The sequence below is a fragment of the Mastomys coucha genome, unplaced genomic scaffold (assembly GCF_008632895.1).
Source record: "Mastomys coucha isolate ucsf_1 unplaced genomic scaffold, UCSF_Mcou_1 pScaffold7, whole genome shotgun sequence".
In the NCBI taxonomy this organism is placed as follows: domain Eukaryota; kingdom Metazoa; phylum Chordata; class Mammalia; order Rodentia; family Muridae; genus Mastomys; species Mastomys coucha.
This window is the reverse complement of record NW_022196913.1, coordinates 23,512,110-23,528,465: the sequence shown is the minus strand read 5'-3', so window position 1 is coordinate 23,528,465 and position 16,356 is coordinate 23,512,110. Positions and strand designations below refer to the sequence as shown.

The 16,356-nt window shown below is 43.3% G+C and overlaps 1 protein-coding gene across 2 annotated transcripts in view; it reads left to right on the top strand.

Annotated features, from left to right (window-relative positions):
* The window catches only part of Stard3nl (STARD3 N-terminal like), a 35,285-nt gene extending 20,705 nt beyond the window's left edge, over window positions 1–14,580 (top strand). The window contains exons 3-9 of one of the 2 annotated variants that reach the window (XM_031358053.1): window positions 697–774; window positions 1,255–1,332; window positions 3,425–3,478; window positions 3,587–3,704; window positions 6,142–6,237; window positions 13,151–13,224; window positions 14,138–14,580. In XM_031358053.1, the coding sequence (XP_031213913.1) occupies window positions 697–774; window positions 1,255–1,332; window positions 3,425–3,478; window positions 3,587–3,704; window positions 6,142–6,237; window positions 13,151–13,209 (483 nt within the window). In that variant the 3' untranslated portion in view covers window positions 13,210–13,224; window positions 14,138–14,580. Of the gene's footprint in view, window positions 1–696; window positions 775–1,254; window positions 1,333–3,424; window positions 3,479–3,586; window positions 3,705–6,141; window positions 6,238–13,150; window positions 13,225–14,051 lie in introns of both variants that reach the window. The other variant, XM_031358054.1, reaches the window with a different exon arrangement.
* Window positions 14,581–16,356: the final 1,776 nt, after the last annotated feature.

Genomic DNA, 16,356 nt, shown 5'->3' with positions numbered 1-16,356 from the left:
GGACTCCATAATTGGCCTAATATATGGGGGTGGTCCCTACTTGTTTTTTTTTAAATTTCCCTGCCTAGTTTAATCTGTAGAATCCTGAACTTGATCATTTAAGATTAATTTTGATAATAAGAAATAAGCAAAAAATTTACCCTGTTGAATTCTATTGCCCTCATATCCTGTACTTACGTTATATACAATTGTAGGTCAAATCTGTTCCTATTTCTTAAACCAAGAAAGGCATTTATATTTATTAGAGTCAAAACTTTAAATGTCAAGAGCAAATTAAAACAAAACTTGTCACAGAAAATGTTGGCACACATGTCCTGTGTTATAACGCACCTTGGGGATGAGTGTTGTGAGGTCAGGGTTCCCTGGCCCTTCCAAGAACTCTGTGAAGACAAACTAAACTGGTAAGAGCTTGTTATCCCATGTTTGAGCATTTGTGAGTTCCAAGGAGGTATGTAGGGAAGCATGTAGTATGTCTAGATAGGTATGTATATACATACATAGATAGTTGTGTATGTGTATAGATAGATGATAGATAGGTAGGTAGATAGGTAGATAGATAGATAGATAGATAGATAGATAGATAGATAGATAGATAGGTAGGTAGATAGATAATTAGTGTGAGTATGCATGTGTGTGTGTAAAAGGATGTATATTTGTGTTTCATTCTCACTCCTCACTCTGCTGTTTGCTCTCCAGGTGAACGGAGGCATCGAGAACACACTGAAGAAGGAAGTGATTCACTATGACTACTACTCCTCTTACTTTGATATATTTGTAAGTATTTTTATATCCTGATTCAGATATAATGAGATGGAAACCAACCTTGACATAGGCCTTAAATGCAGTGCCAGTTTTCCTTACTTTGAGCAGTGAGCATGTTTGTTTTCCCTGAATTACCTGCCCACTCAGTGTTCTCTGGCTCAACAAGAAACTGATGGGCAAGAAAGGGAAAGGTGAATGAGACCAGGAGCCCTTGCCAGGAGAGCTCATCCTCTCCCGAGTTGCAGTAACACTCACTGACAGGTCCTGGTCCCTGGAGGAAGTGCTGGTCTGTCTTTGGGCTTTTGTTTGTTCGTTTGTTTGTTTGTTTTGTTTTTTCCCTCTGTTTATATTGATAATAGGGACTTGATTTGAAACCTAGGGCTGCAGTTCCATATGTTCCACATGTGACAGTCTGGGATCTGATGATAGAATTGAAGCCGCTTTATTTTTTACATATTGTACATAACTTTTCTTACCATTTTACCTCCTCAGCTTTTGGCAGTTTTCCGATTCAAAGTGCTGATACTTGGGTATGCTGTATGCAGATTGCGCCATTGGTGGGCAATAGCGGTGAGTGTGCATCACAGTGGGTCATCTCCCAGGCTGGTGGCCAGGCAGCTCCCAGCAGGCTGTGCTGAGAAGTGACAGGATTTGGATGATCTCTAGTTTCACCAGCTTTTCTAAGTCCTCTTCCTTCATTTTAGTAGACTTAATATACCTGTGGTCTTTCTGCAGTGAAAACAGTTAACCACATAACTGGCATGCTCTATAGTGGGGTGGGGGTGGGAGGTGTCTACGGGGCCAGGAGTAAGCCCTGGCCTCTCCTCCCCTTGTCCTCCATCTCATCTTTTAGATAAGAGTGGAGGGCCGTGCCCACTGAGATATGTGGGAAATGCCTTGCTTCATAATTTTTGTAGTCACATGATGTGCTGGTCTCTGTTTTGGTGACAGCCCCTCTCCCTGCCCTCAGCCCTCTCCTGATAGTCTCTGCTGGTTACTTATCTTTTGAAGTGATTTTAGCATTTGAGAGTGGAAGAGTTCATTTGCTCACAGTTTGAGATATAGTCTGTTACAGTGGGGAGGGCATCCATGGAGTATGAGGCAGCTGGTCACATGGCATCTACAGTCAGGAAGCAGAGATGAACACTGGTGCCCAGTTTACCTCATTTGTACTCAGTCCTAGACCCCAGCCCATGAGACACTGTTGCCGATATTCAGGGTGGGCTTCTGACCTCCATTAAGCCTCTCTGGAAACATCCTCACACACATGCTCCGGGGTTTATCAGCTAAGTGATTGTAAACCCCCAACATGTCCACAGTCCTGTTAACCAACTGTTAAAGAGGGAAAAGCCATTGTCAAGCTCTTCCTTTTGTTCCTCTGTTTTCCTCAGATGAGTGGACACCTCCCCACCCCCTGCCTAATCTTTTTCCTTGTGTCTAGCTGACTGCACTCAGTCTGTTCATTTTCAGTAAATATTAAGAAACTGAATATTGGAGACAGTTGACTACCTGCATCATTTTCACCCTGTCTGTGGATGTCCTGGATGTTGTTCATCCCTTCCCACAAACCTAGTGATTGAGATGGAGGACAGGTGCAGAGCTCTGGTGCTTCTGCACTAGAGGGAGCTCAGGAGGAGGTTGAAATCCAGCAGTAGCAGTCCCTGGTTGGGCTGACACAAATGTGAGCCCGAGACAGTCATCAGGGCTGGCTGTGTGTTGCCTTCACATCACAAGATACAGGTCGGACCTCCTGTCCTTCTGACTCTTGCTTCAAAGATGTAGCTGGCTATTGCAGCAGGCCTTATTCCCGTCTCTTGTTGACTTCATCACCCCTTTTTGTTTTTCCATCACATTCTGCATTTGGGACATTCTGTTCCAGAGTCTCCAGGTAGACTCATGTTTGTCAGACTGTCCATCTTGTTATCTGTTATGAAAGATGTGTGCACTGAGTCACAGTAAAGCACCTACTTTCATTTTCAAATAGAATTCAGTTTAGTTTCATCGGTACAGTGTCACATCTCAGATAGTCTAAATAAGGAAAGGTCTGATATATCAGATCCAGTTTTTTGTTTCAAATTATTTACATTATTTGCAGGAAGGGAAATCAGCTAGGCACCTAAGAGCAATTGATGTCAGGCTCTAAAATAAATTATTGTCTGGTAGTAAATTTCTTCTCTCATCTGAGTGTGTGTGTATCTACTTACAGCTTATAAGCATGTGCTTGGCATGTTCCTGGCCTCTGTCCTGCCAGTCACGTTAGTCATTTCTGCCGTCCATGCTTCTTAGGCTTTACCTTGCTCAAGCCTCAGTTGGAGAAGTGGGTAATAGTGCTCATTGTAAAGTGAGTGCTCCTCGGGGTTTCACAACCCTGGGGAGACAGAGCCCCATCTGCATGTCACTTGTCCTTTCTTACATGTATTAGAGTTGTACCTTGACTGGACACAAGTTTCCCAACACATTAGCCTTCTACAGCTTCTTTGGAGGAGTGATGTAGACAGCCACTCAGAGATTATAAGCCTCAGAAACCCCATTTTGCCGGGAATGGTGTGCAGGAAAACACAAATACAAGAGCATTGTCTGCTCTTGGCCCAGGTTTCTTGTTGAGGGGGGCACTCACAGTGCTAAGTGTCCTGTTTGAGGAGTGTTATATTGTGTCTTGCAGTTGACAACAGCAGTGACCAGTGCCTTTCTATTAGCAAAAGTGATCCTCTCAAAGGTATGTGTGGCCCTCCTCCCTGTGCTGTCACCCTCTGCCCCGAGGAAGCCCTCCTTCCTGTGTGAGCTGAATAGTGGCTGCTTTCCCTCAACACCTCCTGTTCTCTAGCTTTTCTCTCAAGGGGCATTTGGCTATGTGTTGCCCATCATTTCATTCATCCTCGCCTGGATTGAGACATGGTTCCTGGATTTCAAAGTGTTACCTCAAGAGGCAGAAGAAGAAAACAGTAAGTTTTTTAGCACATTCAGCCTGCCAGGCTTGCACATATCACACTGCAGGGAACTGATGCAGCTTCTTGCTGTGAGAGAAGCTTCAGAGACCAAATTGAGGCAGGTGGGCACATGTTCTTCAGTGGCTGTGTCAGAATTGAGGGTAAACTGGGTAGACATGTGAGTGCATAGGGACTCAAAGTGACTCCTCGTTCTACCTGGACCATGTGTCCCTTAGAAAGTATGACCATTGGTTGGACAGACATTCGTAAAATAAAGTAGTCACTGCTTCCTTCTCCCTGGGCAGCTTGACCTTTTCTCATTATAATTCCCAGGTCTGTGAGCATTTATCCAGAACAGAACTGTGTATTTTCAGGGGCAGAGAATGTGGGACCAATTCTAAGTGAATGGAAGAAGCTGCTTTAAAGTAGTCAGAAGCTCTGCAGAGTGCCATATCGCTGTATATATAGCAGGCTTAGGATGGGTCACAAATAGAACAGCTAAGTGCCTGGCACTGGGACTGTGATGGTTCAGAGGAGAACTCAGTGGCCGGCTCAGCGGTCTGTTGTCCTCCCTTAAGTGACTGAGTGACATATGGCACCACTTTCTTCTAAGATCTGACAGAGCGATTACATAACCTCATGGGTATCCAGTGTGCTCTGATGTTAGGGAGGAGGATCAAATGGTCCATCGAGAGAGGTAAAGTTGGTTACTGGCCTGGGGTTCTTCTCTGTAGGAAACCTTTAGTGGAGATACAATGTCCATCCTTCTAGGACGGAAAGGGATCATAACTCAGTTTAGAAGGGCATGCTGCTTTAGACATGCCCCTGTTGGACCCTTTCCCAGCATCTGGCTCAGTTTGCCCCAACAAGAAGAAAAAAATCTTGTGTTTTATAGAAAATTAAGCATAATTATAGCTCTAAAAGCAGCAGGATCAAGAATCACTCTACATTAAGTTTGATTTGAAGAATTTCCTTAGCAGAGAAGGCAAACCAAACAAAAGAACTGTGATTCAAGAGTGAATTTATAGAGCACACTAAACAGTGATCCTAGATGCTTCTGCGTTCCTTCTAGCTGAGAAGGGCTGTGTCAAGTTACTGTAGGGAGGCCACTTTTTATTATAATAAATTCTAAACTCGACGTTGTTGAAAATATCAAGTGTTCACTTGACTGAAGTTTGAATAGTTAGGTGATTAAACCAGTTTCACAATGTCTAATAAAGGTGAGCAGAAAGGCTGGAGACACGGCTTAGTGAGTAAGAGGACCTGCTGCCAAGGCTGACAGCCTAAATGCTGTTCCCAGAGCCCACACAGAGGAAAGAGGGAACCAACTCTCACAGATTGTCTTCTGATTATACACTGTGACACATGCTCACCCCACACAGGCATGCATACACAAATACATAAACATTAATTTTTTTTAAAAAAAGGGAAAAGCAAAGCTACCTAGTATCAGAAAAAATCCTTTCTATATTCTGCCATATGTAGATCCTAACTTATAATATATACATTAGATATAGTGTGTGTGTGTGTGTGTGTGTGTGTGTGTGTGTAAAAACACATACTTTTGGCTACAGTATCACATGTAGAAAAGAATAGGAAAATATTAGGTGCTAAGAAAGGACAATGCAGGTAAAGGACACGTGACTTATGAACGGATATGAAGCAAATTGTTTTTCTAGTTTTAACTTGTTTTTTTTTCTTTTTTGTGGTAGATAAGCATATAAGATTATAATTGATAATAACAGTATAAAACACTTAAGTGGAACCCCATGGCTTCAAAATAGCTATACTAACGTAGACGTCCACAGAGAGGTGCAGAATTCAGGGCTGGGCAAGTGCTCACTTGGTGCCTGTGCTCATTTAGCTGCACAGGGGATTTGTGAGGGGATTTATTTGTGAGGGGATTTTGTTGTTGTTTTAACAGTGAACTGACTTTTATGTCAAAAAATGAGTACATATTTCATGAAATTTAAAGTATCATTTGCCTTCACTGTAGTGGCACATAGGAAACATACCTGGTTTCTACTGTTGTGGCCAGGGACTTGCTACCACAGTTCCTGACACTGACACTGGTTTTAGCAAAGAAGCCTTAAGGACAGATGGTCTTCCTCCTTGTATGAGTTTCTGTCATTTGTCTTTTTTGGTTTTGAACTTGGTGTTAATGTTTGTAGAGAAGTGAGACTCCTCAGGAGATTGGTCTAAATACTGAGCCCAGGTGTAATTGGAAATGATTATTAAAACTATTTGATTTGTTTTCCTTTAATCTGTACAAGGTTGGTGTGTGGTTTTATTAATGAAATCTTTATTTGATGGTTGAAAATTTGTCAAAGTACCTTGTTTTTCTAATAGTTTACTTGATATATTGAAATGTCATTTTTATAACAATTAATCCTGCTAGGAAGCTACCAGGAGAGAGATGTGGTTCTTAACATCTGTGTTTCTTCTCCCCCAGGACTCCTACTAGTTCAAGATGCATCAGAGAGGGCAGCTCTCATCCCTGCAGGGCTCTCTGATGGTCAGTTTTACTCCCCTCCTGAATCTGAAGCAGGTAAGCCATCACTGACTGTGTTTTGGTCCATTTTTCCTTCTCATGTCCTGTCTACTTCCCAGTCTGTTTAGCACACCCTGAGCATGCCGTGATGTAAAGCTAAGTAGGGGAGTCTTCCAGGAGACCAGTGGTGACAGATGGCAGCAGCAGTGGGCCTGACCAAAACATACAAGGGTCTGGAATGTTCATTCCTAAAGAAGGTGTGCAGAGACCCAGTTCTGTGGGAAAGCATGCCAACACAAGTAACCTTTGGGAAAAATACAAACAGAACCATACTAAGGCACCACTGTACCGTGTTAACGTAAGGATTCCTTGTTAAAGTCCCATACACATGGAAGAGGTCAAACCCACATGCACAACAGTTGAGAGGGCAAAATGGTGCAGCCCCAGTAGAAAACAGCTGGGTGCTTCCCAACAAGATTCAGTGTAGAGTTATGACGTCACTCAGCCCGTGGTTGTCTGACTATCTATCCAAGAGAAAGGAAAACAAACTCAAGACACAGTGAGCTCCTGTAATCCTAGCAGCATTTTGTACAGTAGCTTTCAACAGATGACAGATGTGACACGTGCATCCAGGTGAATATATGAGAGCCTTAAAAAGGAACTAAATCCTGACCCATGACCATCTGTGAACCTTGAACAGAATGCATGAGATAAAATAAGCCAGATGTAAAAAGTAACCATTGCAGGCCTTTGTATATTCACAAAGGTACTAGTGAGGTCAAATCCAACGAGTCAGTAGAATAGTGCTTGCTCAGGATGGCGGAAGGAGTATAGACCTTGGAGCCACTGCATGGAACACTTCAAAGTGGTTACATGTTGTAGTCGGTGAGGTAAAAACAGTGCCTAAAAGACTTGATTTCATTTACATTTATTTTCATACAATATATCAAATATTTTAAGTTGTTTGGACTTTACAGGCACCAGGCAAGTAAGGGGCACTGGGGCTCATTCACATCTTACCACCACTCTGTGAGCTTATTGTACCAAGAGAGAAACAGTCAGACACAGAGCAGAAGTACACAGTAAGTGGTGGTTCCAGTGTGAGAGTCCATGCTCACGGAGAGTCCATGCTCATAGCTGCTGCTTATAGCTTCCCGTGTCTGTGGAAGTGCCAGAGTGGCCGGGTCAGCTCTCTGCCCAACGCCTTCAGTGACCTGGCCCAAGTCATCTCTGTTGACCTCCCTCCCTCACTGTCCCACCTCTTACACTACCTTCTTTACCTTTCGTAGTCTTCAGAAAATCTAGGCTCCAAGGCCTCAAGCCATTGCGCAGTTTTTCCTTTTGCTTCTGTTCTGAACATTGTAGCTCTAGCTAAAGCTCCAAGAGCCTCCATCCAGCCTTGTCCATTGCCCATCCTGCTACTGTCTTGGTTAGGGGACCCTTAGACTTCTAGGTCCTGTTCTACAGCCCTGTCATGTGTCCCATAGGTAGCAGTCATTTGGTCTGTTTCTACCTCTGGGATGTAACTTGAATTAGAGGCTGCGGTGTAGTCCCAGCATTAGATAGACGGATATTTAAGGCGAGAGGCTGTGAGAATAAGGGAAGGCGCAGCTCTGTGCAGTGAGTGGGATCGGACTGCAGGAGCTCTGGGTTACTTACACTGTGTGTCGCTCTTGTAGGGTCCAAAACAGCATGAAATGGACAAATCACATGTACAGCTTAGTATCAGTCTGAAACCTAGAGAAAGGAGAATTTAAAGTGAAACGTTTGACTACTTCATCTGACTATTTGATTCCAATATTTTTTGTCATAGGACTTGTTTCAAAAAATGGAATTTTCAATCTAATTAAAAATGTAACTGTTAGCCTAGTTTCCCCATGCTAATGCGATTTCTCAGATCAGCAGGCTAATAATATCCATGAAGTGGTTCTTCCTGGTCAAGCTTTCCTGGTCCCGCAAGGGCCTTTAGTCTGTGGTGTCTGACACCACCTAGTGGTCTTCTGGGGAATTACCACTGGGAACAGAAAATTCTGTTCCTTTAGGTAGCTGCTATATTTATACAAGATACACATCAGTATTGATAAACAGAGGTGGATTCTCAAAGAGCTTGCTTTCTTGTGTTACATTTGTGTTAACTGAATGTTCAATTTGGAAAAAAATAAAATTATTATAGAAGGTAATGTGTTTAAAACTGGCAAGCTATTCTCTCACACAGACTCTCATAATACTCTCGAGAGGGAGGAGCGCTGCTTGCCTGCAGAGACTGGTGCTGTCAGAAGACTTGGGGCTGCCTTGCCCGCCTTGTGCCCAGCACCCAAACTAATACTTGACACATGATAGATTTCTGTCTGTGAGAGGAGTGGGTTAAAGTAGAGAGGGAGATTCAAGGAAGTAAACCTAGAAATGGTATTTTCTTTTCTTAAGAAGGAACAGCTCAAAATTTAGAATGGGCATTCAGGAATCATCACATCCCAGTGGATGTGTGTCTGGGAACTAGACCCTGCTTTGTCCACAAAGCCTGCTGATGTGTCTAACAATAGCCTGCTTGCTTGTTCCGTGCACAGAGGAGGAAGTCACAGGCCTCTTAGGGGACTGGAGTGAAGATACTGACTGGGCACAAATGAACTAAGTGGAATGCTTACGTCAGGACAGTTCTTTAGCCCCATGAGAAGTCTGGTTTGAAATGCCGACTAGTTTGGGACTGAAGATGTGTAGTATGGAAGTGTAGCACTTGTCTGGCATGGGTTTGATCCCAGTCAGTGGACAGATGTATAATATTAACTTTTTCTGGGCACGTCAAAATAAATGTGCTAAGATTCCAAGAGCTATCATGCCCCTGCTTTGCCTGCGGACAGCCTTGCCTCATTCCTTCATCCCTCAGAAGGGTTCTCAATTAGGTCATCACCCTTTGTATAGGGAATATTTAAAGCATTAAAAACCCATTTTCGGGATTATTAATTAATGGATATTTTAAGCTCTATGGAAGTATATATAACTTTACATACTACAAATAAATACATCTTTTGTGAATGATAATTAAATGAAGTAGTTTTACCCCATCAAACTTCTCAGGAGGATACAGGGCAATTCATCTGTGATGTCCGCCACCTAGTGGTCATTTGGGGAATTACCACTGGGTTATGGCTAGTGGTAGTTTTTTAGATCATTTTATTATATCAATAAACTGTTCATGCATGGTTGCATTTAGCCCCTGTTCCTGTACAGTCATGCTAAGGTGACTATTGCTCTGCTTCCTATCTTGATGCTCTGTCTCCTGGACATATACTAGTAACAGTCATGCTCTGTGGTTTCTGCATTCAGCTGCTCTTTCTGCAGGCATCAGTTCTTGTTTCTTTACAGTGTGACGCTGCACCATTTGTCAGTCACTGCCACTTCAGAATGCAGTTTTGGCTGTTAATAAGTAATTGAGCCATGAACAGCCACTTACGTGTATGGACATTTAATACCTTTCTCGGATGGATTTTTAAATGATGTGGTAAATGCCTCTTGAACTTTTCATAAGCTATTCCTCGCAGTCCTCTACTCCACACATACTTCTGGCAGTATGGCTTTATTGTTATGACTCCATGCCAACACTATTTGCTGTTTGCACACTTTTGCTTTTGGTAGGATCACAGAACTACAGAGGTGCTCGCTGTCTTTAACTTACATGTTCCTACATGCTGACATCTCTTCCACATCCCTTGTGTCTTTTCACTTTATATTTACTTCACATTTCAGTTAAATTCTGTAATAATTCCATACACTCTACCCCACCCCTCTCACCCTGGTGAACCCCCCTCTTCTCTCTGCAGGTCCCTCTCTCATTCTCATGCCTTCTCATTTGGTTTGTTATCTACTGGATTTAACCAGAGTCCTTGTTACATAGGTGTAATGCTGTCCACTGGAGCATGGGGAACTCACCAGTGACCACACTACTGACGACACCGACTACTCCTTCCCCAGTGGCCACCAGTATTCACTAGCTCCCCAGGGAGAAGTAGAGCCCCCCTGACCACCCAAACCTCATTCATGATTGGTTATTGATCTTCCCAGTCTCGTGTAGGTAGCTACAGCTTCTGCAAGTTTATTATCAGCTATCCAGATCGTGCCCCTCTGATAGAGTGGTTCACACTGTCTTCCCTGTTGTGGTCCTGCAGTCTGCTGTTTCCCTGTGATGGTCTCTGAGTCTCCAAGGATATATAGGTGTCCTCGTTAGGACTGAGCACACACACTCTTATTCTCAGCACTCAGCAGCCAGGAGACTCTGCAGTTACCCCAGTTTGTGGCAAAAAGAAGCTTCTCTGACCAAGGCTGAAGCCTCAGGCCAACCATCCAAGACCCTAAGAGTATGGTCTTCTTGGGTTCTGTGTCTTAATGTTAATTACTCCTAGATGATGGGTCTGGTGACCTGGCCTGCAGGTCATGTTATTCGGGGGAACGAGGAGAGTCACAACCTGTGAATAAAGAATGGGCGAGAGAGACGACAGGACTCAAGGAAGCATTGCTTGTCAAGAGCCGTTTACTTAGTGCAGCCGAGCATATTTAAAGCAAAAATCTTGGAGGGGAGGGGGAGAGGAAGGAGGGAGATGGAGGGTTACAAACTCTTCTGGGGTTGAGCTCCGGTGTGACAGGTGAGGAGGGGGTGGATGACAGGTGGAGAGGGGGTGGATTTCCATGAATGTTCTTTTCCCAGGGCCAAGCCGGATCCTTGTGATTGTCAGGCAGGATGTTAATCTCCGGGTTCTCAATTAGCTGGGGCAGGATATTTATCTCAGGGCTCTCATGGTTCCCAGCAGTCTGGTCTTGTGATGATAGTGTTTTAGCAGTCATAGCTAAGATCTCAACCTTCATTCTGGGTCATAAAGGAATTTGCCTGTGGATTTTATCTAGAAGTTTCGATCAAGATTAGGGTATTCTTGGTTGGCTGGTTTTGCATTTTTTTAGGACTATAGTATATTTTAATTACTTTTCATATATAAAAGAAATACAAGGCTACATGCGTATTCTATTGACGTCAGATATCTCTGTCCATTTTGAAACAGTTATTAAAACAGTGACTCCCCACTGACCCATTTGATATTGGCTAAAAGTCATTCACTCAGAGTGTGCCAAGCCAGTGGTTTCTTTGACTCCCTTTGGATTGCATTTAGTATAATCTTTTCCTACTTTGTAAAAACGTACCTTATTTTACTTGGTTGGCATATGTCCTTTCTTACGATCTGATACAGGCCTTTAAAGCTCTAGTTTCTTCTAGATCTTGCTTTAGTGGTACGCACGTATTCTGACCTGCTGTAGTGTTTCCTGATTATCAACAGGTTGGTGACATGGCTCTTTGTGTAGATCCTTATTCACATTTCTTCAGCCATTAGGTATATGGGTTAATGGCTCTCAACAACCCCAGGAGCATTTGGCCAGTATACGTACATAAAAACATGCAAAGCTGACCTGCCCATCAAACTGAGGGGCAATATCAGCTCATAGCTCATGGTATATTCTTCTAGTTGTGTGTGCGTGTGTATGTGTGTGTGTGTGTGTGTGTGTGTGTGTGTGTGTGTGTATGTGTGTGTGTGTGTGTGTAACTTCACACCATGGTGCCTATACTTCCTATAGGAAAAGCAACATTCTGTTTATGAAGTTAGGAGTTAAAAATTAGTTTCCTTCATTTTGTTGTAGACATTTTGAAATTTTCAAAGATATGTGTTATGTTATATGGTTACTTTCTATTATTTCTCCATACACACACACACACACACACACACAAACACAAACACACACACACATACACACATGCGTATTTATATTTGGGTTTTTAATTTTGTCATATGTAAGCTTAGACTGTGTAAACTTTTTACTTAACTATTTGTTATGAGTTTGCTTTTGCAATAATTTCCATGTTATTATAAATTATATATAAATTAATTTTAAGTGAGTGCAAGTTATTTCACAGAAATGTAGCTCAAAAGAATATAATTCAGACTGGTAGCTCTGAATTCTGATCTTTAGAGGAAAAAGTCCTTGATGATAGTTAGTATTTTTTATTTAGTAAAGATAAAAAGGAAGGAATTTCAGAACTAGACAACTTGCACAATTGTGGAAAAACCTAAAGTTGAAAATCTTCTATCCAGAGAGCTGGTCAATGATCCCTGGGGCACTTGACCATCTGGCAGCACCTTCCTCTAGCATTTGGAATCATTACTGTGGGGCTGGAGAGATGGCTCAGCGGTTAAGAGCACTGACTCTTCCAGAGGTCCTGAGTTCAATTGCCAGCACCCACATGGTGGCTCACAACCATCTGTAATGGGATCTGATGCCCTCTTCTGGTGTGTCTGAAGAGGGCAATGGTGTACTCATATACATAAAATAAATAAATCTTAAAAAAAAAAAAAAAAAAAGGAATCATTACCATGCCCAGTTCAACTTGTGCCATGGTTTCTAAAAACATCCAGATTAAATGTGGTTTATACTTAAGAATATATACACAGTGGGGCTGGAGAGATGCTTCAGTGGCCAACAGTGGCTGGCATTTCAGAGTACCTGGAATCAATTCCCAGCACTAATGTAAGAGCTTACTATAGTTCATAACTCCAGTTCTGGAGACCTATGTTCAAGTATGCATGTATTTCACAGTCATATGCAGACAGAACACCTATACATATATTTTAAAAGTTTAAAACACACCAACTAGTCTTAACAAAGAGGGAGATGAAGCTTAGGAACTGATAATAATTCTTGTTATGTGAAGACTTTTGACTAGTATTTAAGTGAGTCCATTGACCAACCTAGTCCAAGCTAGATGCGGCATTTGAAGTTTCTCCTACAGAACCTAAGGTCAGACTTTCAAATGACAGTTTATTAATCTGTTTCTTTTTTTATATCTACATTATACTTTGTAACTACATTTCAGCAAAGAAATTTGTAACATTAACACAGTAAGACCCTGGCTTTTCTTTTCTTTCCCCCCTCATAGGATCTGAAGAAGAAGCTGAGGAAAAGCAGGATAGTGAGAAACCGCTTTTAGAACTATGAGTTCTGCTCTGTGAAGTGAGTGTTAATAAATGAAATTGTACCAACAAAGTGTTGAAGTGTGTCACGGAGTGTGCGACCAGCCAGAGCCAGATTTATCCTGCTCGTGTGTGTGTGTAAAAACAATTCAGATCGAGGCCTTCTTATTATATATGGGTTGTAAAGATGTAGCTTGAAAGATCCCTCAGAGACCTGCATTTTCTAAGAAAATAAGGATTAACTTGGCTAGACTATCAGTGCCAGCTGCTGGCTTAATTTCAAACACTGTCCTAACATGTCTTAAGGTCAGCCATCCTGTGAGGTATGGGATTGATGTGCCTCCCTGTTACACTTGTGGATAGAGAAGGTGGGTGAGGGACTTGTCAGAGACGGCACAGCATAAAGTGGGGAACTGAGCTCAGAGCCACCCAGTTGGACCCCAGGGACATCTGCAGTTCCCCATAGGGATGCATCTCAAGGGTGTTAGCACTTCTCATAGGAAAGCTGTGAGCTCTAGCATGGAGGACATTGGTGAGTGTCTTCATATGACAGGAAGGTCACTTGAACATCCTCATGCAGGCACAGTAAGTAGCAGAGAGGCAGCAGTACTTCTGACCATAACCACTGGGGAAGAGGCTATCAGACTGTGGCTCTCAAAGCAAGGGAAGGCAGATGGGCTGCTGGCCCAGCCAATGCCACAGCAGATGGGCCCCGTGTCTGTGACACTGTCAGCACACAGCACAGCACAGCAGCTGGACACACAGAGGCAAAACCGTCAGCATGAAACAACAATCAGTCTTTATGTTAAACCCTTTAAAATAAAGCCATATGTTGTCATGCCAGTGTCCTTTATGTCTCCATCACAGCCCGCCTGCAGTTGAGCGAGGTAACTGGCAGGCAGCACAGCACTTGGCTCCGGCAGTACTCACTGTGTCTTCACTCTTTCTCTAAGTGTGAAGCGCCTCACTGCGAGTCATCCAAGGACGAAAGCTGAAGTGGTGGATCTGCTCACTGCTGGATGCTGATGAGCTAGTGACTTTACTTATGGTGATACCTCATGGACATTGCTCCACTCACATCATCCCTGCCTGTGGCCATTGGGTCATGCTGTGGTCCTTCCTCTAGTCTGTGAGTTTCAGTATGACCTGATAATGAATAACTTGGTCTTGTGCTGCATCTGAATCAAAAGACTGCTTAATATATTGAAGTAACAATTTTGTAGTAAGTGAGATACCTTTTTATTTCAATTCTCAGAATGTATTTTTTTTTTGTTTCATGTCTCAGATTTCTTTTGTATTTCTTTCTTAACTCCTTACATTTCACTTGTGTTTTTAAACTCATGCACATGTGCTCTTTATACAATTTTAAAATAATAAATCCAACATATCAAAATAACTATTGTGTTTTGTCTATATTATACGTTTGACCAGGAGTAGTGGTTTACAAAAGGAAGAGGGTGTGGCCTGGGTGCGTAGACGTTATTGTCCTGTGTTTTGTGTGACTGTCTTGGGAATTCTTGTTCTGAGGTAGGGTCTGATGTTCTGCTCACAAACAACCTGCAAAGGCTGAGAATTCTTTTGCTACCACGTTTCCTGGATGTTTACTTCTTTAGTATTAATATGAACTCATTTACATCATCAACTGTTTTTCCAGTCACTTTTCCAAATTCACTTTCGGCTTCCCAGGAGGGCAGACTGTGAGGCTCCATCATTGGCTGTGTCATGCTAAGGAGGTTAACTGCATGCAGCAGCAATGCTTCAGGCTTAGGTGGAAACAGGCCCTGTGCAGATCCAGTCCCGCGTATGCACTGTTTCAAGAGGGTGCCCACCTTAGCAGTGCCACAAGGAGTCTGGCAAGGAGGCTGGGTGCAACCACAAAGTGCTCCTTATAGTAAGGGAGAGTAGAGGGAAGTCTCCAGGTATATTCTTGGGACAGGACCTCAGGAACTTGATGGAACCATTTCGGTGACAATTTCCTGTGTCGGGAGTGGAGCAGTAAGGACTTGAAACCTAGCTGGATGTCAGTGCTGAGAAAGAGTGCCGACCTGAGCTAGTAGATGCGGACACTCCTCTCGGGAAGATGGCAGCCATGTGTTTTTAGTTGATCAATCACAGTCACAGGTGGACATTGTATGTATGCAATTGTGAAATCAGACACTGTGTTCTAGGGAGACTAGCTCAGGGGTAGTCATGCTTCCTCTGGCTCAGGACGAATGAGGCCTGGGGTGTGGGTGTTAATTCTGCACCCAGCCTGTTCTCTGACCTCTCATTACTGCACGATGGTATCCTAGAGTCAGCAGTACTGCCGTGCCTCTGGTATCAGCCCAGATGAGTGTTTCAGTGCCTTGAGTTGACTTCCACTTCTTCCCTCATAAAGCACACTGCTGTGGCCCACATCTCTGTCAGCTGGAATCAGAAGGTACGGTTAACCCCTCTTTGTACTCTGAGAAAAAAAAGTTAAAAGTGTCAGCATCTGGTTCCAGCTGAAGCAACTGAGCATGGAATGTCCACCCCAGGAGTCCTGCTGTCCTCAGTGTGACTCTTCAGTGGGACAGCCACCACCCAGCAGGAAGCTTTTTTTTTTTTATACTAGCCATGGCCTTGTGAAGCAGAGCAGAGCTAGCTGCGGTCTAACTGCTCTTATTTTCTCTTCTAACACCCTAGCTACCCTTTGTGTTGGCCCAATCAGTAGTGGTGGGTTTGACTTCGAACATTTTCCAGGAAGCAACCACATTGACCAAGCAGGTAAACAAAAGATGCCTGAGAAAATAAAGCCACCAGCCATAGCAGTGCCACCCTGCACACCATTAACCTCCAGCGTCGCCCCCTTCCCCTGCAGCTGGCACTCTGTACTGCTGGGACTTGCCAGCCCACGTGGACTCTGGAAGGAGGGTGCTGAGATGTCTGACCACAGGAGATGCCTCCTGTGTCCCGGCTAGTCACGCCCTCACAAAGCTCCTGCTGCTGGTTGTCAGTTCCCAGTCTGTACTTGCCACTGCAGAAAGAGTGCCATGTCTGGAAAGCTGGGCCAGGAACTTGAACTGAAAAAGTCTGATCAACTCGGGACCATCAAGGAGTTATTTCCCGGTCTTGTTCACGTATTGTTCTAAAATGTCGCTCAGCTTGCTCCCCAAAGAACCTCCTTTTTTTTTAGACTGAGGCTGATTGTAAA